Below are 27500 nucleotides of genomic sequence, written 5' to 3'. Positions count from 1 at the left end.
AGTAGTAGTAGTAGTAGTAGTAGTAGTAGTAGTAGTAGTAGTAGGAACAGTTTCGTTGTCACCACTATCTTGTTAAAACCGGAATTATGATTTCAGGTAACTGTCAAATTGAATTTTGCCATTAATGGGTTAACAGTATTATTTTAAATTTCTTTTCAGTATTGTTTTTGTTCTGTTGTTATTGTTTTGTTGTATTTTGTTTTTGTATTTGCTCTTTGGGTTTGTTTTTTAATGCGTTTTTCGTTTTGCTTTGTTTGTCATTTTGCCGTTCTTTATCTTTGTGTGTGCGGCTGTTCACGTGTGTCTGTGAGTTTGTTTATGAGTATGACAGTGTGTGTATTTTTTAAAATAAGTGTTGTGAGATATTTAGTGCATGGGCCAGTGGGCGAAACCCTCCCCCCCCTGGGGGAGTTTTCGCCACATGGTTTTTCTGAAACAGCAATATATCTTGAGTATTAATCCGGGTGTTACCGTTTTTTCAAGTGTCATTTACGAGAGTTACGGCCCTTGAAAGGTCATTAGGTGCAATTTTTTGTGAAATCGTTTTTGTGCATAAAATGGTTGTTTATCACCTTAAAATTGTTTCACATACAATCAATAATGGAATTTTATTGTAATTTCTCATTTTTTGCCTCATATCATAAAATATTTTACAAAGCCATATAGCGTTTTAAAATCTTTGATAGCCATTTTCTCTATAATTTGAAAAAAAATCTATTACAGTGTACTTATTTCCCTTCAGGATGAATAAACAAGAGGGATTTTGCACTAGCACAATTCAGGCATGCTTCAGGACATATAACACAAATTAATCAGGGTGTTACAGTTTTTTCAAGTATCATTTACAGGAGTTATGGCCCTTGAAAGGTCATCGGGTGCAATTTTTCGTGAACTCATTTTTGTGCATAAAATGATTGTTTATCACCCTAAAATTGCTTCAAATGCAATAAATAGTGGAATTTTATTGTCATTTATTATTTTTTGCCTCATGTCATAAAATATTTTACAAAGCCATATAGCGTTTTTAAATCTTTGATAGCCATTTTCTCTATAATTTGAAAAAAAAAAGTCTATTACAGTGTACTTGTTTCCCTTCAGGATGAATAAACAAGAGGGATTTTGCACTAGCACAATTCAGGCATGCTTCAGGGACATATAACACAAATTAATCAGGGTGTTACAGTTTTTTCAAGTATCATTTACAGGAGTTATGGCCCTTGAAAGGTCATCGGGTGCAATTTTTCGTGAACTCATTTTTGTGAATAAAATGATTGTTTATCACCCTAAAATTTCTTCAAATGCAATAAATAGTGGAATTTTATTGTCATTTCTCATTTTTTGCCTCATATCATAAAATATTTTACAAAGCTATATAGGGTTTTTAAATCTTTGATAGCCATTTTCTCTATAATATGAAAAAAATATATATTACAGTGTATTTGCTTCCTTTCAGTGATAAATAAACAAGAGGAATTTTGTACTAGCACAATTCAGGCATGATTAATGGGCATATAACACATATACATTTGTAACATTTGACCTTGCTGTAGCAAAGAAAGCTTACGATATTGTCTGGCAAAACCCACAGCTTTACAAAACAGTCATTATTCACCTGGGTGTCTTTCACACCATAATTTCATATCTTGGTGCCCTGGGAAAGCTCCAAAGTGGATCTGGTTTTGAAGAAATTGTGACTGAAGCAGGGCTATGTGCACATGGTTCTATGGATAGGGTTATGAGTGGAAAGAACTACAACAGGGCTATATGAGTGCATGTGTCTGTTTTGGAGGCTCTAGAGAGGCTTCTGCTTGCAAAATTTGAGCAGGACACGGATTCAAAACTCAGTAAAGACCTCATGTCTTACATAAAGGAATTCACCGAAGGAATTTCAAGCCATACAGCTAATAAAATTCTCCAGTCAACTGTGTATGCTGAGTTATTTTCCCAGTATGAAGCCTTCAAAGAGAGTGTCCGCTCAGGAAAGTACGGAAAAACTGCACAATACTGGATCCAATACATGGACAGAGTTTGGCTTCTCCTCCAGTTTCTGCGAGCTACAAAGACAAACAACTTTCTTCTTCATATATCTTGTTTAAAAGAACTGTGCCCACTGCTTTTTACCATGAATCACCATAATTATGCCAAGTATCTCAGTGTATATTTTGTGTCACTAGCCAACCTGATTCATTCCCACCCAGGGGCAGAAGAAATGTTACAAGATAATGGATTTAGTGTCTCCAGATCAAGGACGCCTGCTGGAAGAATAGCAGTTGATATGACCATTGGACAAACAATAAACAAACATGCAAAGACAAAAGGAGGTATTGTTGGGTTCAGCAAGAGTCTTCCAAGCTATTACCTTTGGAGTGTAACAAGACACAATCGAGCAGAATATGTATCAGCAACCCAAAGAATGATCAGCAACAACAACTGTATAGATATAGACACCCACAAAGAATTGAACCTTGCAGAAAAAAGACAAAGTGAAAAGCGAGTGCAAAAGATCCTCCAGGCATTTTCAGCATTTATCAATCCCTTTGAAGTTGAAGATGGTCTGGTCAGTCTAGCTTCAGGAATGAAAATGCAAGAGGATGTTGCTGATGACCTGCTAGCCGTGGAAAAAACAGGAAAAAGATTGTTTGAAAGTTTTGTTGAAAACAGACTGAAGGAAAAGACTGTAGAATTTCACAAGCCATTAGAAAGGAACAAGACCAAGACATTTGCATCATTGAGGAAAGTGGTAACAGTGAAAAAAGACATGAACGTGGTCAAAATCAAGGTACAAAGAAATTTATTTGGCCAGCTTCTTGTTTTGTCCCAAGAGCACAGTGTTGATCTTCAAAAAGTTCTTCAATATCCTCTAACACCTACTCCATGGTCGCTGGCTTCATCAGATGGTTTACCTCTGAAGACCAACAAAGCAACTCTGTTTCACAAGCTCACGCCTGACAATTCATTAATGTTCGAGGATTATGCAAAAAAACAAACAAACATCGTTTACATTGTTGATGGCAATGCACTGTTACAAACTCTGTCAGCAATCCCAAATACATTTGGTGAAGTAGCCAAACTTACATTTTCCTCCTTACCACAAGCAGCTTGTGTGCACTTTGTGACTGATACTTACATAGAAGATTCAATCAAAGGTTGTGAGAGATTGAGGAGAGGATCTTCTGAAGATAATGCATACTTGTTAAGAGGATCTGCAACAACAGTGCCCAGACGTTGGAAATCATTTCTCAGCTGCGTTGATAACAAAAGATCTCTTATCAGGTTTCTCCTCAAGGAAGGGGAAAGTAACGAATATGCAAAGAAACTGAGAAACAGGGAAATCTTCTTTGTCTGTGAAGAGAGAGATGCACCTTACTTTACAGTGACACGGATGAATTTACCACAGCTGTACCTTGTCTAGATCTCTACTCATCACAGGAAGAGGCAGACACACGAATTATACTGCACTGTCAATATGCTTCCCGCCAACCAAACTGTGAAACAATTGTTGTCAGATCACCAGACACGGATGTCTTCTTACTTCTCCTTTCATTCTCAGAGACAATTGGAAAGACCCTGATTTTTTATACTGGCTGTGGCAACAACAGGCGACAAATCAATGTCTCTCAGATAGCAAAGACTTTGTCTAAACAGATGTGTGATGCATTACTTGGTGTCCATGCATTCACAGGCTGTGACACAACAAGTTGCTTTGCTGGGCAAGGAAAGCTGAAAGCTCTAAAATTTCTTCAAAAAGAGGAAGATCTTAGAATTCTGTTCTCCAGATTTGGAACATCAGCAGCTGTTTCGAGTAATGACTGTCTCATGTTAGAGTCATTTGTGTGCAAGCTGTATGGCAAAACCTCATGCACAAGTGTCAACAAAGTGAGGTATGACATAGTTCGCCAGCGTTTCAAAGGAAAGAAAGGTACCATCTCATGCAGTGGTGGAATTGATCTGTGTCAGATGCCTCCTTGTAGTCAAGTATTGACACTGCACATATCAAGAGCCAACTTTCAAACTCTCATTTGGAGGAATGCAGTGTGCCAGAATCCTAGCATTCCAAAACCAGAGGATAACGGTTGGCAGAGAAATTCTGAAAATGAATTGGAAGTACAGTGGTTCAAAGATGCTTTCATTCCAGATGAGTTGCAGGAAATTGTGTATGAAGAAAGCTGCACCAGTACTGACGAAGATACATATGCCGAGGATGGTAGTGATAGCTTTGACAGTGATTTCCTTGACGACACTTCAGAGGACGAAGAGGATTTTGCTACTGATGATGAGGATATGTAATAAATTGGTGAGCAGTGCAAACTGTTAAGGAGTAAAGCATGTTTGCAAAACACATAAGGATATTGCTTTTATGTACTTACTGCATCTTGAATCAAGAATCCCTTTTGAGTATCAATTATTCTTCATAATATAACAATGCGATTTCGTTCAAAAGTCTTCGGTAATGATGCTTCACTTGGGTTGTGAACAAATTAGTCTTTTTTCATGATATATCTACTGTTTTTACCACACCTTCAACTTACTTTTAAATGTGACAACTGGACATCAATACCATGTTTAAAAAGAATGAAAATTATGATGAATTTGGCATCCCACAAAGTGGAGAAATATTTAAGGGTTGCGTACACTTTTAGTTTTTCCTATGACGTAGAAATATGAAGGTTGTTGTTGAGGCTTGGGCCATAGCTTTCTTCAGTGCTACTTTTTTAATGAACATGCTGTTTTTGGCCATATTTAAAATAATGTTTGTGTAAAACACTGAAATAGCTTAGTTTAGATATGACACTTCATGAGATTACTGACAAATTGTTTCAACTTTCTGTGAATCTATATAATATTTACAAATTGAAAACTTGTGCACATAGTTTGATAGTATATTCAATTTCCTTCAGTTTGATACCCAATTTGCATATATTTGAATTAATATTGTAGTCTCCAGAGCCTTTGAAAGAAATGCTGTCTCTTTTTTGCAAGGGACACAACTCACTTTTTTCAAAGAGCCATAACTCTCTTAAATGACACTTATTTTTACGGTAACAGTGGAATTTGTATGGCCAATAAGTTCTATTATTTGAAAAACATAGTGGCATAAACTCCCAAAGGGGGGGGAGGGGGGGTCCCAGTGGCCTAAGCACTAATTTAATTCGTTCAATTTTAATGTCAGCTGATCTTGGATGTGATTGTTGAGGAATGAACCGTTGAAAAACACTTAAAGGTCGCATTAGACGCAATTTTCATAATTGGTGTATTTATTTTATCAGGCTTTTTGATTCATCGCCATCACCTCCACCACCACTATCACCACTACAACAACCACCACCACGGTCATCATCATCATCATCATCATCATCATCATCATCATCATCATCATCATCATCATCATCATCATCACCATCATAATCATCATCATCATCATCATCATCAGCATCATCATCATCATCATCATCAACATCATCATCATCATCGTCGTCGTCGTCTTCGTCATCATCATCATCACCTTTTTCGCATCACTATTACAGCACTTTCGATGAGATCGGTAATCCCTGTTGTTGTGGCCAAATTAAAGTATTAAGAGGCGGGGATATTGCGTTCCAGAATTCAGAAGTGAGCGTTTGTAATTTTATAGCTCACTATCCACATAATGTTCTCACTATGCTTTAGGTCTGAGCCAGGATGGGACTGAGGCGGGGATGGGACGATGCTGGGGCTGTGCTAGTCCTGGGGCGTCCACGATTAAACCCCAGCAAATTATTTGCACCGGCGAGATCGAAGCTGATGGGAACACAGCCTGGCATTCCCCCAGTCACTGGCACCGGGCCTAACAATTACTTCTCCCAAAAAAGTAACCCGAATATGGCTTCTTTACCTTTACCGATGTTCCATGTCGGACACGACGTTGGAGATCATGGTTCGCCAGCTCTCTCTCTCATCTGCGAGTTTCGCACATTGATTTATGGGGCTTCCTACGTACGCTGCGACATTTCCAAGCTAGCTTGTCCTTCTTCGTCCTTGACCACGCTTGCCTTCTATCTTTCCCTCTGCAATGGTCTTCTGTAGTGAGTCGTGCCTTCTGATGTGGCCGAAATATCGGGTTATCCTCTTTCTAATAGTTGAAATGATCGTTGTTTATGTTATTCCTAAAGTTTGGAGTACTTGATGGCTTCTACTCCATCATCAAACAACGAAGTTTAAATGAGAAAAAAAAACCACACTGAATTGCAAAAATAAAAACCCAGAAACTGGAACACATAACATTTTCGAGAAAAAAAAATATGTAAAAACAAGATACACGCTGCATTTCCATCCCAGCCTCAGCAGTATACACAGACACTGATGCAATGTCTAGTTCTCCTCCATTCCCCCAACTCCAACCTGGCCCCAGTCCAGCCCCAGTCCCAGTCTGCCCCCGCCCTTTCATAGGGTCCTAATCTAACAGAAACGCTTTACATATAATATAGATAGAATGAATTTGACATCATTCGGGTCATTGATTTTGCTATTTTGCCATCCGCGTTTACGAGTAATTCTTACTAAACTGTATTAGCCAGACTATAAACGTTCAAGGTTACACATAGTATTTTGTGTGTTGGTCCGTTATACTTCCGGATGGCAATGTTGTGAGCTTCTTAGTCGAGCGCATACTATCTATAAGTAAATCTGACGCCCTTTTCGACGCTGTTACAATTGTTTTAGACAAAATACAACGCTTTTACAGACCAAGTACACATTTAACACATGGGTATATTGAGAATTATCCGAGTAGAGAGCATTTTCCAAGGATTTAACTTTGCGGGACTCGAACTAGAGATCCACATGTCACAAGCAAAGTATCAAACCACGAGACCACAGAGCCGCATGATTCCCCCCCCCCCCCCCCCCCCCCCCCCCGTCAAAGGTTGAAATCGGGTTATCATTACTTAAATAATTAGGGAAGAAACAGAAATGACACGCATTGAACAATTTGTGTTGATGTTACCTTTAAGATAGTTTTTTTAAAATGTTATTGATTGCTATATCATTGTTATCCCTATTTGTTTTCTTGTGTGTGTGTGTGTGTGTGTGTGCGTTTGCGTGTGTGTGTGTGAGAGAGAGAGTGTGTGTTTGTGTGTGTACGAATGCGGTGTCAATAAAAGCGGTGAAAAGTATCGAACACTAACAATGACGATTAATCATTTCAATCATTGATTATAGATAATCGATTTGTAGGAGAATGATCAACCGTCATAACGTAATAGAGAAAGTGATTATACGAGACTGGTCAAGAAAGATATCGACTGGAAGGTGATAGATATTAAGATAGATAAACAATACATACTTAATATATAGTGATGGATTGATTGATAAGACGAAATAAAAGGAAAAGAAGAAAGAAACAGAGAGATAGAGAGAGAGAGAGATAGAGAGAGAGAGAGAGAGAGAGAGAGAGAGAGAGATAGAAGGGGGGGGGGTATGTGAGGGAGGGAGAGAGAAAGAGAAAGAGAGGGGGTGGGGAAGGTTGGGGTGGGGGAGGGGGGGAGTAGAGGGAAAGAGAAGAAAAGAGATGAAAGGTTACTTTACTCTAAATTTAAAACAATATGTATTGAAAGAGGTCTCTATTATATACCGTTAAGTATTTGAGTAAATCAACCGCCCTCTTATGCAGTATCAACTCTTCCACTCCTTAAGCGCTCCTGATAGCTGAGTGGAAAAGCAAATAATATTTATTAATATGCAAAGGAGTATGTATTGGTCTTTAATGTAGTCGAGATATTCTTTTAGCGCCTTTCCCCCCCCACCAGTGATTGAGCAGCTGGATCTGTTAGTACCGACGGAAAGTGCTTTGTTATCAGTCCAGCGACTAGGGTAACACATCATTATAGTCGTTTCAAGTACCGTGGGCATGGAATACCGCAAATTCCTCCAAAGTTACGAAATGTGATTCCACGATTTTTTGCGAGCTTATATTTTAAGTGACATTACGAATTTTGAATAGCGATAGTGACAGATCAAACAGTTTTCACAAATGCTCAATTCCTTTGATCTTTTCATCGTTTGCAATAAAAGAAATATGGCACAATCTTTATAATGTTTACAGTAATTGTGTGTTGATTCTCTTTCCCCTGGGTAAAATATTCACAAGGTTGCAGTCAGTTGCGTAGCTTAGCAAATAATTTTGGGTTGTTTGAAATAGTGTTTGAACTAATGTAACAATAGATATCATTTAAATAAATAGTACTTAACAACAAGAGATGAAGTGAGAAGGAAATTGCCAGAAGACAATAGAGAATTTTTTAAAATGTTTTGATTTATTTTTTTTGGGGCGGTGATGGGGGTTTGAACCCGCGACCTTACGGGTATGACAACTATGTATGGCCTATGAGAGCGTGACTCTACCGTATGAGCTATCCACGATCCACGATTTTATTCTCTATTGTCTTCTGGCACTTTCCTACTCACTTCACCTCTTGTTGTTACCAACATAATAAGTGCCTGCTCCACTCACTTTTCTGAAGTACGAGTAGTACTTAGAAGTGTTGAAATATGCTCACAACGTTTATAATTTAAGCTCTTCCCTGGTGGACAACGAACATGTAATGGGTTGGATGACACAAGCAACCCGCGAGTTACTTATACATTTTTTAGACAAATACTTTGATGGTAATAAATAAATTCCAAAAAAATAACAGGAGAACCTCCGAATTTTTACCCCCGTCTCCGATAGGAAAAGGAGAAATGTCTTTCACAAAGAAATAATCCCCGACCAGCTGTTGAGCGAGACAACTCATAAAGGTCGCACAAAAAACCCACTGGTCACCCATCGAGCAGGGTATATGTTGGCCACACTTGAATTATGTTCACTGAGGAGGGGGGGGGGGGGCGAGCTTTGAATGTGATAATGTGAAATGTCACTGACTCTAAACTTCATTATCCATGTAAATTTTGTACAGTAAAAAATATTTCAAAGGAAACGCAGTTTTCAAATACAAGAGGTGCATAATCAAAATGATATAATTATTCATTTGTCCTTTCCATTTTGTGTTCCTGGTTGTGGGCAATCTATTAATAATATTGATATTCGCCTCATGCCATGAAAGAAAAATTCTGCGCTTCGCCTCTCTGGAGAAATACTTGAAAATTTTCTTCATTGTGACAAATTTGTATGTTTAATCCATATTTTCATGATCACGTTTTTTATGAATGTAGAAATCTTAACAGACAGCTACGCCTCTGGCTTTCAACGATTAAAATGTAACAATTGGATTCAGTAGTCTGATGTCACGCCGCCCGGCAACGGCGGCCATCGTAATTCTAAACAAAGAAAATCATTAATTTTTATTCTTCAAGCTGGCTAGAACTTTTCATATTCCGTGTGATCAGAATGAGTAAAAGTCAAAACATGATCAAATTTATGTTTTTTCCCCTTTGGATACGCTTTTATGCTCGCCGGAGAAATATTCCATACGGGCGTCCGCCATTGTTCCGACAGTTTAGAGCCAGTGTTACTAAGTTATCATGCATCATTAGGAAGGAAGTGACGTTACGACTATTGAATCCTATTGTTTATGTCAAATGTGTATAAATCGTACACTTTGCTATGTCATTACATTTTGAACCAAGGGTGGCAATGTTAGTGGGTAGCGCACATGAATCTCGTGAAAAGTAAACCCCTGGTCAAGCCTGTAAGGAGTTCAGTGATCGTAATCACAAAATAATTCACTGTGTATAAAACTGTTATTGTAAACCATTCATTTGTTCATTCATGCAGAACTTTCATTTTTATATACCGTAAAGAAGAAAAAATCCAAATTATGGTACTGTAACCGGTGAAATGAAATCAGCTTCATGTCACTAACAATTCTAGTGTTTGAGCCAATTTTCTATAAAATCTATCAGAAGGTTGTGAAGACATACACGTCAACGCTTGCGCACGGGTTGTGGAATGGACTGTAATTGCTACTTTCCGCTTAAAGCTGAAGAAACCACTGGCCTTGTGGTTTTGAGGGAAGGTCTTAATTCTCTCTCCCCCCCCCCCCCCCCCCCCCTAATTGCTCGCTCATCGATTTTTTGGATCATTAAGTCCAATTTCAGCGTTAGTTTACTTTTGAACCATCAGCTGAAGAAACCACTGGCCTTGTAGTTTTGAAAAACTGAGGAAAAGTCTTAAAACTTACCTCCCCCCCCCCCCCCCCCCCCAATTACAGAAGACATTAGAAAGAAACTGGAGGCAGCAGAAATGTGGTTTCTTAGAAGGATGTTAAGAATCTCACGGACAGAGAAGAAAACTAATGAAGAAGTATTAGAGCAAGCTGAAATTAAAGGGTTATTAATTCGTACAATAAGAAAAAGACAAATGCCATTTTTAGGGCACCTAAATCGACATAAATGTATTGAACATCTTGCTCTCACAGAATAGATAGAAGGTAAAACGAGTAAAGGTAGACCAAGAAAAACATATTTGAATAGTTTGAACAGCTGGGTGACAAAGAAAGAGAAGAGTAATATTCGTTTTCTGAGGTTATCTGATCAGAGAGATGAATGGCGTACCATGATCACCGATGTCTGGCACAGACTTGGTACTTGAAGAGAGAGAGACTATCAAAAACACGTTTTAAATCCCCTCCACCCCCCCCCCCTATAATAAAACCCAACTCAACCTTTAAATAGCCATCAATTGAATTGACCACATCTTGTCAAAACACTCAAACCTGTGACTTTCCTGGGACTTTAGGGGTTTCCCAGGTTTGAGAGTTTTTGACAGGATGAGTCATATTAATCAAATCGATACATGAAGGACGAGTTTTCTGACCAAAATTTTAAAATGTGTTGTTTTGTTGGGGTTTTTTTTTTCAGAGTACGGCGCAGTATTTTCCCGTAACCTGAACTGGTTCATAGTGCTTAGGCCACTGGGACCCCCCCCCCCTCCCCCCCTTTGGGAGTTTATGCCACTATGTTTTTCAAATAATAGAACTTATTGGCCATACAAATTCCACTGTTACCGTAAAAATAAGTGTCATTTAAGAGAGTTATGGCTCTTTGAAAAAAGTGAGTTGTGTCCCCTTGCAAAAAAGAGACAACATTTCTTTCAAAGGCTCTGGAGACTACAATATTAATTCAAATATATGCAAATTGGGTATCAAACTGAAGGAAATTGAATATACTATCAAACTATGTGCACAAGCTTTCAATTTGTAAATATTATATAGATTCACAGAAAGTTGAAACAATTTGTCAGTAATCTCATGAAGTGTCATATCTAAACTTATGGGCTATTTCATTGTTTTACACAAAAATTATTTTAAATATGGCCAAAAACAGCATGTTCATTAAAAATGTAGCACTGAAGAAAGCTATGGCCCAAGCCTCAACAACAACCTTCATATTTCTACGTCACATGAAAAACTAAAAGTGTACGCAACCCTTAAATTTTTCTCCACTTTGTGGGATGCCAAATTCATCATAATTTTCATTCTTTTTAAACATGGTATTGATGTCCAGTTGTCACATTTAAAAGTAAGTTGAAGGTGTGGTAAAAACAATAGATATATCATGAAAAAAGACTAATTTGTTCACAACCCAAGTGAAGCATCATTACCAAAGACTTTTGAACGAAATCGCATTGTTATATTATGAAGAATAATTGATACTCAAAAGGGATTCTTGATTCAAGATGCAGTAAGTACATAAAAACAATATCCTTATGTGTTTTGCAAACATGCTTTACTCCTTAACAGTTTGCACTGCTCACCAATTTATTACATATCCTCATCATCAGTAGCAAAATCCTCTTCGTCCTCTGAAGTGTCGTCAAGGAAATCACTGTCAAAGCTATCACTACCATCCTCGGCATATGTATCTTCGTCAGTACTGGTGCAGCTTTCTTCATACACAATTTCCTGCAACTCATCTGGAATGAAAGCATCTTTGAACCACTGTACTTCCAATTCATTTGCAGAATTTCTCTGCCAACCGTTATCCTCTGGTTTTGGAATGCTAGGATTCTGGCACACTGCATTCCTCCAAATGAGAGTTTGAAAGTTGGCTCTTGATATGTGCAGTGACAATACTTGACTACAAGGAGGCATCTGACACAGATCAATTCCACCACTGCATGAGATGGTACCTTTCTTTCCTTTGAAACGCTGGCGAACTATGTCATACCTCACTTTGTTGACACTTGTGCATGAGGTTTTGCCATACAGCTTGCACACAAATGACTCTAACACGAGACAGTCATTACTCGAAACAGCTGCTGATGTTCCAAATCTGGAGAACAGAATTCTAGGATCTTCCTCCTTTTGAAGAAATTTTAGAGCTTTCAGTTTTCCTTGCCCACCAAAGCAACTTGTTGTGTCACAGCCTGTGAATGCATGGACACCAAGTAATGCATCACACATCTGTTTAGACAAAGTCTTTGCTATCTGAGAGACATTGATTTGTCACCTGTTGTTGCCACAGCCAGTATAAAAAATCAGGGTCTTTCCAATTGTCTCTGAGAATGAAAGGAGAAGTAAGAAGACTTCCGTGTCTGGTGATCTGACAACAATTGTTTCACAGTTTGGTTGGCGGGAAGCATATTGACAGTGCAGTATAATTCGTGTGTCTGCCTCTTCCTGTGATGAGTAGAGATCTAGACAAGGTACAGCTGTGGTAAATTCATCCGTGTCACTGTAAAGTAAGGTGCATCTCTCTTCACAGACAAAGAAGATTTCCCTGTTTCTCAGTTTCTTTGCATATTCGTTACTTTCCCATTCCTTGAGGAGAAACCTGATAAGGGATCTTTTGTTATCAACGCAGCTGAGAAATGATTTCCAACGTCTGGGCACTGTTGTTTCAGATCCTCTTAACAAGTATGCATTATCTTCAGAAGATCCTCTCCTCAATCTCTCACAACCTTTGATTGAATCTTCTATGTAAGTATCAGTCACAAAGTGTACACAAGCTGCTTGTGGTAAGGAGGAAAATGTAAGTTTGGCTACTTCACCAAATGTATTTGGGATTGCTGACAGAGTTTGTAACAGTGCATTGCCATCAACAATGTAAACGGTGTTTGTTTTTGTTTTTGCATAATCCTCGAACATTAATGAATTGTCAGGCGTGAGCTTGTGCAACAGAGTTGCTTTGTTGGTCTTCAGAGGTAAACCATCTGATGAAGCCAGCGACCATGGAGTAGGTGTTAGAGGATATTGAAGAACTTTTTGAAGATCAACACTGTGCTCTTGGGACAAAACAAGAAGCTGGCCAAATAAATTTCTTTGTGCCTTGATTTTGACCACGTTCATGTCTTTTTTCACTGTTACCACTTTCCTCAATGATGCAAATGTCTTGGTCTTGTTCCTTTCTAACGGCTTGTGAAATTCTACAGTCTTTTCCTTCAGTCTGTCTTCAACAAAACTTTCAAACAATCTTTTTCCTGTTTTTTCCACGGCTAGCAGGTCATCAGCAACATCCTCTTGCACTTTTTTTCCAGAAGCTAGACTGACCAGACCATCTTCAACTTCAAAGGGATTGATAAATGCCGAAAATGCCTGGAGGATCTTTTGCACTTGCTTTTCACTTTGTCTTTTTTCTGCAAGGCTCAATTCTTTGTGGGTGTCTATATCTATACAGTTGTTGTTGCTGATCATTCTTTGGGTTGCTGATACATATTCTGCTCGATTGTGTCTTGTTACACTCCAACGGTAATAGCTTGGAAGACTCTTGCTGAACCCAACAATACCTCCTTTTGTCTTTGCATGTTTGTTTATAGTTTGTCCAATGGTCACATCAACTGCTATTCTTCCAGCAGGCGTCCTTGATCTGGAGACACTAAATCCATTATCTTGTAACATTTCTTCTGCCCCTGGGTGGGAATGAATCAGGTTGGCTAGTGACACAAAATATACACTGAGATACTTGGCATAATTGTGGTGATTCATGGTAAAAAGCAGTGGGCACAGTTCTTTTAAAAAAGATATATGAAGAAGAAAGTTGTTTGTCTTTGTAGCTCGCAGAAACTGGAGGAGAAGCCAAACTCTGTCCATGTATTGGATCCAGTATTGTGCAGTTTTTCCGTACTTTCCTGAGCGGACACTCTCTTTGAAGGCTTCATACTGGGAAAATAACTCAGCATACACAGTTGACTGGAGAATTTTATTAGCTCTATGGCTTGAAATTCCTTCGGTGAATTCCTTTATGTAAGACATGAGGTCTTTAATGAGTTTTGAATCCGTGTCCTGCTCAAATTTTGCAAGCAGAAGCCTCTCTAGAGCCTCCAAAACAGACACATGCACTCGTATAGCCCTGTTGTAGTTCTTTCCACTCATAACCCTATCCATAGAACCATGTGCACATAGCCCTGCTTCAGTCACAATTTCTTCAAAACCAGATCCACTTTGGAGCTTTCCCAGGGCACCAAGATATGAAATTATGGTGTGAAAGACACCCAGGTGAATAAATGACTGTTTTGTAAAGCTGTGGGTTTTGCCAGACAATATCGTAAGCTTTCTTTGCTACAGCAAGGTCAAATGTTACAAATGTATATGTGTTATATGCCCATTAATCATGCCTGAATTGTGCTAGTACAAAATTCCTCTTGTTTATTTATCACTGAAAGGAAGCAAATACACTGTAATATATATTTTTTAAATATTATAGAGAAAATGGCTATCAAAGATTTAAAAACCCTATATAGCTTTGTAAAATATTTTATGATATGAGGCAAAAAATGAGAAATGACAATAAAATTCCACTATTTATTGCATTTGAAGCAATTTTAGGGTGATAAACAATCATTTTATGCACAAAAATGAGTTCACCAAAAATTGCACCCGATGACCTTTCAAGGGCCATAACTCCTGTAAATGATACTTGAAAAAACTGTAACACCCGGATTAATTTGTGTTATATGTCCCTGAAGCATGCCTGAATTGTGCTAGTGCAAAATCCCTCTTGTTTATTCATCCTGAAGGGAAACAAGTACACTGTAATAGATTTTTTTTTCAAATTATAGAGAAAATGGCTATCAAAGATTTAAAAACGCTATATGGCTTTGTAAAATATTTTATGATATGAGGCAAAAAATGAGAAATTACAATAAAATTCCATTATTGATTGTATGTGAAACAATTTTAAGGTGATAAACAACCATTTTATGCACAAAAACGATTTCACAAAAAATTGCACCTAATGACCTTTCAAGGGCCGTAACTCTCGTAAATGACACTTGAAAAAACGGTAACACCCGGATTAATACTCAAGATATATTGCTGTTTCAGAAAAACCATGTGGCGAAAACTCCCCCAGGGGGGGGGGAGGGTTTCGCCCACTGGCCCATGCACTATCATATTCACCTTTTATAAGTGCGATTCAATTTTACACTCCATCCCGTTTCCTTCAAGAGTAATAGTAAATAATACTAAATAGTCAGTAATAGTAAATAATGAATTTATATAGCGCCTAAGCATCCACGTCAACCGTGCTCTGCGGCGCTTTACATAATAAAAATGCTTAAAAACAACAAAATTAAAAATCACGACACAACATAATAAGCATGAATACAGAAACAAAATCGAAGCAACATCTACAGTCGTGGCCAAAAGTTTTAGACCAAGCTTTGAAAAACTCTCATCCAGCAAGAGCGCAATAATATAGATATGTAAAAGTAAAAATGGACAGTGCCAGGTAATTAATTTTTTCCTGAGTTAAGAGTTGTCAGATGGTTTTATTTATGCCTTTGCATTTTTCTATTCCTGAAACTTTGTTATGAATGTTTGGTTTTTTTGCTTTTTGCTTTCTTTTTTTTTAGTGGGGGGGGGGGGGGGGGGGAGGAGGGTTGTTCAATTTTAGAATTTTTAATCCATCGCTGATATTATGATTATCAATTATAAAGATCGTACTATGAATACTATGATTTTCATAACTAAGACCAGCGGTCTTTGCTTCGTACCCGAAAGGTACCGAGTTTGATTCCCCCGCCGCTGCGCTGTGTGGCCTTTAGCAAGTCACATCGCCCTAACTCAGTTCGCGGCGCTGCACTGCGGCTGTCGCCTGGGTTATTTCAGTCTTCCCTTAGAATACACCCTAGAGATAAATTTTAAAAGGAATTTTATTTGATTTTATTCTGTTTTTATCTTTAACTGCTCACTAGCATGAGAGTCTGTTGATTCAACGGGAGCGATCTAAATTCATGTTTTCGTCCAACCTAGTCATCGATCACATGACTTGTTGCTGTACAACGATTGGACATACCTCATTGAATCTAAACACGCTGCTTTGTTTGTGAAAGTTGTAAACATACCCATGAGTCATGTTGAGCAAAATAACCAATTGTAACATCGGATATTTTTCAATCTGTGAACACTTTTCACTATGTGGGTCATTTTGAGCACACTTTGCAATGTGACCAATGACTTCGAGCACATGGAATTGTAATATAGATAGTATGCGCTTGGCTAAGAAGCTCATAACATTGCCATCCGGAGGTATAACGGACCAACACACACAACTGTGTGTATCCATGAACGTTTATAGTCAGGTTAATACAGTTCAGTGAGCACTACTCATAAACGCGGATGGCAAAAAACAATAACAAAGACCTGAGTGACGTCATCTTCGAACTATCTATAGATCATGCCCATTGGGAGGTAGGTTTGAATGCCTCTTTGTGCTCTATATTTACTTACCCCTCTCGTTGATTCCCGCCGCTCTGGGCGGCAGAAAGTTGAATCTTTGGAAAATGTTCTTTAGTTGCAATTACACACTATAATTAGGTCTTTGTTTTGTTTGTTTGTGTTTAAGGGTTTTACGGCGCTTGCAACACATTAAGGTTATATCAGCGCCAGTAAAAAGGAAGAAAATGGGATAGTAAAAAGTTCTAGAATTACAATTAAAGCACCCAAGAGAAAGTTAGACAAAGGGGAACTGAGAACAAATAGTGATCAGATGTAGATTCCAAGAGCATACCACCAATGTACTTAGTTTGAGATCACCTATGTCTCATCCGGAACAAGCACAAAATCCAACAAAGAGGAATACACTCAAATGCTTATATTATACATTCAAAATAACAAATATAATAATACATCACAGAGAGATGATTTACAAGGCAAAAAATATCATCTCCCAAAACAATAACTATGCATTTGACTGTTTCCCCCCGCCAGGGCCAGGATAAAACCAAGTAATCTCATTCCAAGACAAAGACAGAAAGCATGTTGGAAAACAGATATAAGGGGATAGAAGACACAGTATGTACCCCCCTGCCCACTATGGGAGGTCAGGAACCCCACCCAGATAATTAGGTGTAAACTGGGTACCGGGCCGATGAGAACGCTATCGTTTTCTTGGGGAAATATTTAAAGCGCCTTAAAGGGTCATGTCGTCTCGTCATACATTGTAAGGTAAGCGTTGCAATTGAAGGTTCCAGGTTCCTCCGTGACCTCTTGTTGCTATGCCTGACAAGCTCTTAACATGGATGCAATTGTACTATTACCTTATAGAATGAGTCCCGGTTTATTCAATTGACCCAGGGAATTAATTGATAATGCGCTTCAATAGTCATGACGTCACTTCCCTCGTAATGACGCATGGTAACTTAGTAACTGGCTCTAAACTATCGGAACAATGGCGGACGCTCAGGAAATACTTCTCAGAAAAGCATAAAAGTGTACCCAAAGGAGAAAAACATTATGAATATGATCATGTTTTGACTTTTATACATTCTGATCACATGCCATATGAAAAGTTCTTGCCAGCATGAAGAATAAAAAGTACCCATTTTCTTTGTTTAGAACCACGCTACTCGGCATTGCTGGGCGACGCGACATGAGACTATTGAATCCTGTATCGAGTCATGAAACTCGGGCGTTCCTTTCGTATGTGGCTTTTCAATGTCAAGTCGGTAAACATAGCATTTGAGTTATTGATGGTGTTTGCTTCGATAAAGTACAAACCATTTCTACCCAATATCTATCGTACAAATAGATAAAAAGTTTATAGATAGTATGCACTTGGCTAAGAAGTTCACAACATTGCCATCCGGAAGTATAACTGGCCAACACACAAAACTTTGTGTAATCATGATCGTTTATAGTCTGGATAATACGGTTTAGTGAGAAATACTCATAAACGCGGATGGCAAAAAATAATAAAGACCTGAGTGACGTCAACTTCTAACTATCTATAGATAGTTCGACGATGACGTCACTCAGGTCTTTGTTATTGTTATTGCCATCCGCGTTTATGAGTTATGCTCACTGAACTGTATTAACCATTAACTATAAATGTTCATGGATACACACAGTTTTGTGTGTTGGTCCGTTATACTTCCGGATGGCAATGTTATGAGCTTCTTAGCCAAGCGCATACTATCTATTGCCTATGAGAATTCATTGAGAAGAAATCACCCGACTGAATATTATAGAAAGCTGCAAAAACACGTGTCAAATTTCAATTGTATTACATATATATATATATATATATATATATATATATATATATATATATATATATATATATATATATATATATGTATATATATATATATATATATATATATATATATATATATATATATATATATATATATATATGTATATATATATATGTAAACATTATGAGCGAGAGGATATGTTTATCGACTTGACACGGTCTAACCTAGATACGCATTGTCTGTTATTAAAACTTCATTGTCACTTCAGAAGTTTCGCGTCTCTATATTTTTGTCCCGGATAGACCTTTGAAAATTACGTCATTTTTCGTATAGCAGTTTGTTAACATGTGTCAAGTCAATAAACATCTCAAATTTTCTATTTATACGCATTTTTTTAAAACAGTATTTTTTGGCTCTGCTATCGACCGATACACGTGAATCGTCGACCAATAGCAAACTTAATTACTTGCCTATCACCTGTACCAATCAGCGTTGTAAATTCTGAACATCACTCACAATTAATAATGCATGTATCAAGAGGTGTTGCGATGCAATTGCCTTATCAGTGTGTCAAAATATTATGAAATATTCACTGTCTAACTGCAGGACTGACCTATTTGTCCTTTGGCGTGCACTGAAGGTAGCTTGGGAATACTCTTCAACAGTTGTAACGTCACTTCCTTCCTAATGACGCATGGTAACTTAGTAACACTGTCTCTAAACTATCGGTACAATGGCAGACGCTCGTATGAAATATTTCTCCGGCGAGTATAAAAGCGTATCCAGAGGGAACAAAAACATAATTTGATCATGTTTTGACTTTAACACATTCCGATCACAAGGCATATGAAAAGTTCTAGCCAGCATGAAGAATAAAAAGTAATGATTTTCTTTGTTTAGAACCAAGATGGCCGCCGTTGTCGGGCGGCGTGACATCAGACTACTGAATCCAATTAAAGCATGTTTGTTAGGCCTTTTCGTTGACTGGAAATTAGTCAAGGAGACGGAATGGGGTAAAGAGCAGGGGATATTTTGATGGGTTACTCCTGAGTAACGCTCGTACTACCACAATGTGAAAAAAGGCTTCGATATGAAATATGATACAAAACAACGGATGTTTCTGAACAAAAACTTTGATATCTGAACAATACAAAACTAACCATCAAAATGGGAGCGATCTATATTCATGGTTTCGTCCAACCGAGTCATCAATCACGTGATTTGTTGCTGTCAACGATTGGACATTTCTGAACAAATGTAAACACGCTGCTCTGTTTATGAAAGTTGTAAACATACCCATGTGTCAAGCAGAACACAATGACCAATCTTAATGTTAGATAGTTCAAAATCTGTGAACACTTTTCACTATGTAGGTCACTTTGAGCACATTTTGCAATGTGACCAATGACCTCGAGCACATGGAAAGTTAATATAGATAGTATGCGCTTGGCAAAGAAGCTCATAACACTGCCATCCGGAAGTATAACGGACGAACACACAAAACTATGTGTAACCATGAACTTTTATAGTCTGGTTAATACAGTTCAGTGAGAATAATTCACAAACGCGGATGGCAAAATATAACAACAAAGGCTTGAGTGACGTCATCTTCGAACTATCTATAGATCGTGCCCATTGCTGTTAAAAACAATAACAAAAAGAGCTTAGTTACGTCAATCTCGTTCCTTCAATAAAAGCTTACTTTCTTAAAATCTGCGTGGCTTTTGACTAGACAAAACTTTTGATATGGAAGTAATTTAGTTTCATCTTCGATGGGTTTATGCGCATGATCTATATAATATTTCCATGTGCTCGAGGTCATTGGTCACATTGCAAAGTGTGCTCAAAATTACCCACAAAGTGAAAACTATTCACAGTTTGAGAAATATCCAACGTTACAAAACGCTTCAACAGTCATGACGTCACTTCCCTCGTAATGACGCATAGTAACTTAGCAACTGGCTCTAAACTATCTGAACAATGACGGACGCCCTTATGAAATATTTTTCCGACGAGCATAAAAGTGTATCCAGAGGAGAAAAACATTATAAATCTGATCATGTTTTGACTTTTATACATTCTGATCACATTACATATGAAAAGTTCTAGCCAGCATGAAGAATAAAAAGTACCGATTTTCTTTGTTTAGAACCAGGATGGCCGCCGTTGCTGGGCGACGTGACATCAGACTATTGAATCCAATTGGTCATTTTGATCAGCATGACTCATGAGTATGTTTACAACTTTCATAAACAAAGCAGCGTGTTTCGATACATTGAGAAATGTCCAATCGTTGTATAGCAACAAATCATGTGACAATGGCTAGGTTGGACAACAACATTAATATAGATCGCTCCCATTCTCATGAATATTATTCCCGTATCAGTTAGGCAATTAGGGAAAATAGTACAGAGTTAAGAGATTGAAAAGAACTAATGAGGGATCCTTGCTCGTGTCATGTTTTGACAGCTCAATAAAGTAACGATTGATCGTCTATCTTGACTGTTTTCCTCTTTTGTTTGTTGGTGATTCAAACGTGTATCGTTAAAAAAATGACTTTAAACAAAAATGACTATTTATAAGTGCATCTATAAGTTTCATCCGATACTGTAATTCAGAGCCAAAAAGGTTTCAAACGCAGACGGTACGTATTTAGGTCAGACCATGTCAAGTCGATAAACATCCTCTCGCTCATTTATTTATTTGTAATTTAACTATCTATATTTTGCACGGGTTTTCGGGTTTCTAACTTCAGTTGAGTCAATACATCTCAATTGATTCTCTCTGAGAGACTATAGATAGTATGCGCTTGGCTAAGAAGCTCATATCATTGCCATCCGGAAGTATAACGGACCAACACACAAAACTCGGTGTGACTATGTACTTTTATAGTCTGGATAAAACTGTTAAGTGGGAATTACTCTTAAAAGTGGATGGCAAAAAACAACAACAAAGGCCTGGGTGACGTCATCTTCGTTCTATCTATAAACTGTGAAGGATACGCATCCACCAATATCAAATGTTATATTTAATGACTTGATATTGCGTACGCATGGTGCTCTGAAGTTTCTTGTTGGATAGTGTCGATTAAGTCTCGGATTTCAGCACGAGAAATGCACCTCACAATGTTTCATTTAGTCAGCAGTCGGGTCAATGGAATGACATTTTCTATTTCGTGTGCAGTAAGTTTTCCGTTAAGATTCCTTTTTTTTATTAAAGCTCTCACTATACGCATTGTCAATGTTGTATAAATCATAAAGAAAAACGAAAATACTTGAAGTGGGGTTTGAACCATCGAATTGAAGGTGACAATGCAATGTCTTAATCACTTGACCACCTCATCTCCTACAAGAGAGAGAGAGAGACAGAGAGAGAGAGAGAGAGAGAGAGAGAGAGAGAGAGAGAGAGAGAGAGAGAGAAAATATCTATATCTGAAATTCAAAATCATAGTTTGTATGGATAAATTTTCCAACTTACTTGCTGACGTGAAAGAAATATGGCTGCCCAAGAGGATCGTCACCATGGTTACCAAACATGACAACCGGAAGCTGTAGGTAGGCATCTTATGAATTTTTTGTGAAGTGAGTGTGTGTTCTAACGGTAGCAAAGAAGATGATAAGAAAACTTCTGGTCAAAACGACGACTAAGGTTGAAGAATAATACAGCTCTTTTTTTTTTCCAGGTGTTTCTTGTCTATAAAAAGCCGAGTAAATGTCTGCTTGAAATTAATCCTGAAGGTATAATAGCTAGCTTGTGAATGAAGGAATAGTATACTACGTGATTGCCAGGTCCTCAGAAAATGCTGTAGCCTTGTTACTTATACTCCAGGGCAAATTAAATCTTTTTATTATTCATGCAGTCCGTCGTTTCATTATTTATTTAGAGAACACCTAATGTCTTATTTTGGTTTTACCCTTTAACCTCGATTGTTAACGGTTACGCTTGTAATGTTGAACGGGGTTGTTTTGTGTTCTAATTCCGGTGATTTGATATCGTTTTCCTCCTCCTCTTCTTCGTTTCTTTTTATTCCTTTTTTTTTTAAACCTTATTTAATTGTTGCTCACAAAATTTCAGTTGTCTTGATGATGAGATGATATTATGCGAATTGAAACGTTGAGCAGTTTACACTATTTTTTTTTATTTTTGATAATTTCTATGTCACACACTTTCCTTTGTTGGGCATTCTTTGTTTCTTGATATGCATGTAAGGACGATCTGTGAATGAAAAATAGACAATTGAGCACATTAAATTATTCGTTTATGAATGATGTGTATATAAAATTGATAAGCCAAATTTTCTTTTTAATAGTGTTCATGTAACGAAAATATATATCTCTATACCTATCCCTAAAAAGTCAAATTTTGAAAACGATAATTTTCAAGTGTGAATATTTAGTTTAAAACATTTGTTGTAGTTCTTCTGAACACAACTGCTATTCTGCGTACTCTGGAAAAACCCATATTTGAAAATTTGGCCAGCAAACTCGTCCTTCAATTATTGATCAATTTAAATCGATTTAAATTTATTCAAATTTAGAGCGATTTGATCGTAACACTTCGCGAAGTCCCAGGTTTGAGAGGTTATTTTTTACCAAGATGCGGGTCATTTCAATCGATCGATATTTAAATACGAGTTTTTATAGAGTACTGCAGTTAACTGGTTAGTCGTCAATTTATGCAATAGATAGAATTAAGTTGGCGTCACTCGGGTCTTTATTTTATTTTATTTTTAAATTATTTTTTACCATCCGTATTTATGAGAAATTCTCACTAATCTGTATTAACCTGACTATAAACGTTTTAGGTTACATATAGTTTTGTGTATTGATCCGTTATACTTCCGGATGGCAATGTTGTGAACCTCTTAGCCAAGCGTACACTATCTATAAAAGCTTTTATGTCGAAATGAATAAACGTGTTTTGTCAGTGAACGTATTTTTTATTTTTTTTACGACACAAAGATTATATAATATATATATATATATATATATATATATATATATATATATATATATATATATATATGTCTGATACATCCGTAACGTGTAGAAATAATATGTCAAGAGTTGTTTCATCGACCCCAGTGGTTTGTCCTACTTCTGTATAAGTATCTAGGTGTAACATTTGACAATCGCCTAAAAAATAAACTGATCACATAATTGTAATAAAGTAATAAATCAATAAACGATTGCACTTTCTATCAAAACGATCGAATCAAAAAAATTGATAGAATATAGTTATGTCGTTTAAGGGTTATGACATTTAGTTTATCTGTCTGGGGAAGCAACATCTCTGCAAGTGTCAAACACAACATCGATAGAATTATTAGCAGGGCGTCCAATGTCTCCAATTCAATCGACTGCTTTGACTCCTTGTTCGTGAGATATTGCATTTGTAGAATCTTAAAGATAATATGTAATGTTTCTTCTCTACTCTCATCCATTGTCCAAACATATTAAATATGGTTTTCAGGGTCGCACAACAGTCTACCCAGAACCAGAGTTTTTTAAAAAGGCAATTCAAAGTAGGCTACATGGTATCGAATCACTGTTCGAGACATTAGAAAAGCAATTGGATCATGGGGGGAAAAGGCTACGCAGTTATAAAGCGGAATCGACGGATCGCATCAAAATTAGAGAATTACGTCAAAATCTTCGATATGGAAAATTTGCGGTTTGTCTATTAAAACAATCGTCAAATGTCAAATCATATCTTTCAATATATTTTCATGAAAATTTGTAAACATAAATTTCAATAAATTGGTTTGATTGTGGTAAAATATCAGATGTCAACTGTTATGGTCCGGCATATAACTTCCGGGTTTTTTTACGCACCAGATATATATATATATATATATATATATATATATATATATATATATATATATATAATATGTGTGTGTGTGTGTGTATGTATATGCACTTATGCATTATCTATTTCTATAGATAGAATGCGCTTGGCCAAGGAGTTCACATCATTGCCATCCGGAAGTATAACGGACCAGCACACAAATTCTGTGTAACCATGAACTTTTATAGTCTGGTTAATACAGTTTAGTGAGAACAACTCACAAACGCGGATGGCAGAAACAATAACAAAGGCCTGAGTGACGTCATCTTCGAATTATCTATATACCTATATCTAATCTCCCCTCCTTTCCCCCTCTTTAGCTATTCCTAACAAACGCACGCTTACGACATTCAACAAAACCACACTCACTTTCGTTTTTGATTCCATGTTAGACAGCACTCACTCACGAGAATTAACCAGTTAAATGCCGTACTCGTGATTGGATTCAATAGTCTGATGTCACGTCGCCCAGCAACGGCAACCATCGTGTTTCTAAACAAAGAAAATTGGTACTTTATATTCTTCATGCTGGCTAGAACTTTTCATATGTCTTGTGATCAGAATGTGTAAAAGTCAAAACATGATCAGATTTATAATGTTTTTTTCCTTTCTGGATACGCTATTATGCTAGTAGGAGAAATATTTCATAAGGGCGTCCGCCATTGTTCCGATAGTTTAAAGCCAGTTACTAAGTTACCATGCGTCATTACGAGGGAAGTGACGTTACGACTGTTGAAGGATAATGAACATTTGGCAGAAAACGTTGTTCTTGAAATATTGATCGTTTTAATTGGATTCAGTAGTCTGATGTCACGCAGCCCGGCAACGGCGGCCATCTTGGTTCTAAACAAAGAAAATCATTACTTTTTATTCTTCAAGCTGGCTAGAACCTTTCATATGTCTTGTGATCAGAATATATAAAAGTTAAAACAAGATCGTATTTATAATATTTTTCTCCTCTGAATACACTTTTATGCTCGTCGGAGAAATATTTCGTAAGGGCGTCCGCCATTGTTCCGATAGTTTAGATCCAGTGTCACTAAGTTACCATGCGTCATTAGAAAGGAAGTGACGCTACGACTATTGAATCCTATTGACCCTGATCTTGGCAAAACTCTCAAACATTGGACTGTGCGAAGTCTTCCTTCTGTAGATAGTGTGCGCTTAGCTATAAAAAAACTCACAACATTGCCATCCGGAAATATAACGGACCAACACACAAAATTATGTGTAACCTTGAACATTTTTTAGTCTCCTTTATACAATTTAGTGAGAATTACTCATAAACACGGATGGCAAAAAAAAAGAAAAATAATAATAATAATAATAATAATAATAATAATAATAATAATAATAATAATAATGATAATAATATAATAATAATAATAATAATAATATAATAATAGTAATAATAATAATAATAATAATAATAATAATAATAATAATAATAATAATAATAATAATAATAAAACAATAACAAAGACCGGAGTGACGTCATCTTCATAGTCGCGAGATCCCGTGTTTGAGAGTTTTAGCCAAGATGGGAGTCATTTAAATAGATCGATATTTGTGACCCTTCGCCTCAAAACGGTATTAAGTCGGGATGGTTAAGATGTTGAAAATTGAATTTATCGCCAGAAATATTAGACTTGTGTTGAATTTGTATGTTTTATTGAGGAGAACATATACCATATGTGACCCATCGTCTCAAAACCGTATTATGTCGGAACGAGCCAAATGCTTAAAAGCAGAATTAAATGTTAAACTGGTCAAAAATATAAATTGTTGGCATTAGCACCCTAAAATATGGTATCCATTCTCCTCAATAAAACATACAAATTCAACACAAGTCTGATATTTCTGGCTATAAATTCAATTTTTAACATCTTAACCAACCCGACTTAATACCGTTTTGAGGCGAAGGGTCACATATTTTAGGCTGCTTATGTCATCCTATATTTGTAGGAAGAGTTTTCAGGCCAAATGTTTAAATACAAGTTATTTCCACAGTACGACAGTTAACTGGTTAAATGCGATATTATAATAACCCTTGTTTATCTTGTCATATTTTGCGTGTTTCAACGTCTTTTCTTCGCCTCTCAACAAAACAAAACTGACAGGTATCAGGGGGTTTCTGTCAAAATACTTATTTATACTTAATCTTTGTTCCACTCTTTTTTTGTCACTCTTTAAAAAGTGTTACGTGAGGGGATCAATTTTAATGGTGGTGGTGGTGGTGGTGGTGGTGGTGATGATAATGATGATGGCGACGACGATGACAACAATGGCGACGACGACGACAATGATGATGATGATGATGATGATGATGGTGATGGTGATGATGATGATGATGATGATGATGATGATGATGATGATGATGGTGATGATGATTATGATGATGACGATGATGATGATGATGATGATGATGATGATGATGATGATGATGATGATGATGATGATATTGATAGAATATAGTTATGTCGTTTAAGGGTTATGACATTTAGTTTATCTGTCTGGGGAAGCGACATCTCTGCAAGTGTCAAACACAACATCGATAGAATTATTAGCAGGGCGTCCAATGTCTCCAATTCAATCGACTGCTTTGACTCCTTGTTCGTGAGATATTGCATTTGTAGAATCTTAAAGATAATATGTAATGTTTCTTCTCTACTCTCATCCATTGTCCAAACATATTAAATATGGTTTTCAGGGTCGCACAACAGTCTACCCAGAACCAGAGTTTTTTAAAAAGGCAATTCAAAGTAGGCTACATGGTATCGAATCACTGTTCGAGACATTAGAAAAGCAATTGGATCATGGGGGAAAAGGCTACGCAGTTATAAAGCGGAATCGACGGATCGCATCAAAATTAGAGAATTACGTCAAAATCTTCGATATGGAAAATTTGCGGTTTGTCTATTAAAACAATCGTCAAATGTCAAATCATATCTTTCAATATATTTTCATGAAAATTTGTAAACATAAATTTCAATAAATTGGTTTGATTGTGGTAAAATATCAGATGTCAACTGTTATGGTCCGGCATATAACTTCCGGGTTTTTTTACGCACCAGATATATATATATATATATATATATATATATATATATATATATATATATATATATATATATATATATATATATGTGTGTGTGTGTGTGTGTATGTATATGCACTTATGCATTATCTATTTCTATAGATAGAATGCGCTTGGCCAAGGAGTTCACATCATTGCCATCCGGAAGTATAACGGACC

General features: G+C 37.0%; 1 protein-coding gene across 18 annotated transcripts in view; it reads right to left on the bottom strand.

The window, feature by feature from the left end:
- LOC144978325 (uncharacterized) overlaps window positions 1–27500 on the bottom strand; it is a 165986-nt gene that overhangs the window by 66144 nt on the left and 72342 nt on the right. For all 18 annotated transcript variants that reach the window (XM_078924208.1, XM_078924201.1, XM_078924200.1 and 15 more), the window contains one exon: window positions 21872–22609. In XM_078924208.1, the coding sequence (XP_078780334.1) occupies window positions 21872–21956 (85 nt within the window). In that variant the 5' untranslated portion in view covers window positions 21957–22609. The remainder of the gene's footprint in view (window positions 1–21871; window positions 22610–27500) is intronic.

The sequence above is a fragment of the Berghia stephanieae genome, chromosome 8 (genome assembly GCF_034508935.2).
Source record: "Berghia stephanieae isolate SIO BIC M18660-M18661 chromosome 8, UCSD_Bste_1.3, whole genome shotgun sequence".
Lineage (NCBI taxonomy): Eukaryota > Metazoa > Mollusca > Gastropoda > Nudibranchia > Aeolidiidae > Berghia > Berghia stephanieae.
Note: the sequence above shows the minus strand (reverse complement) of the source record. Positions and strands in the feature narration are given on the sequence as shown.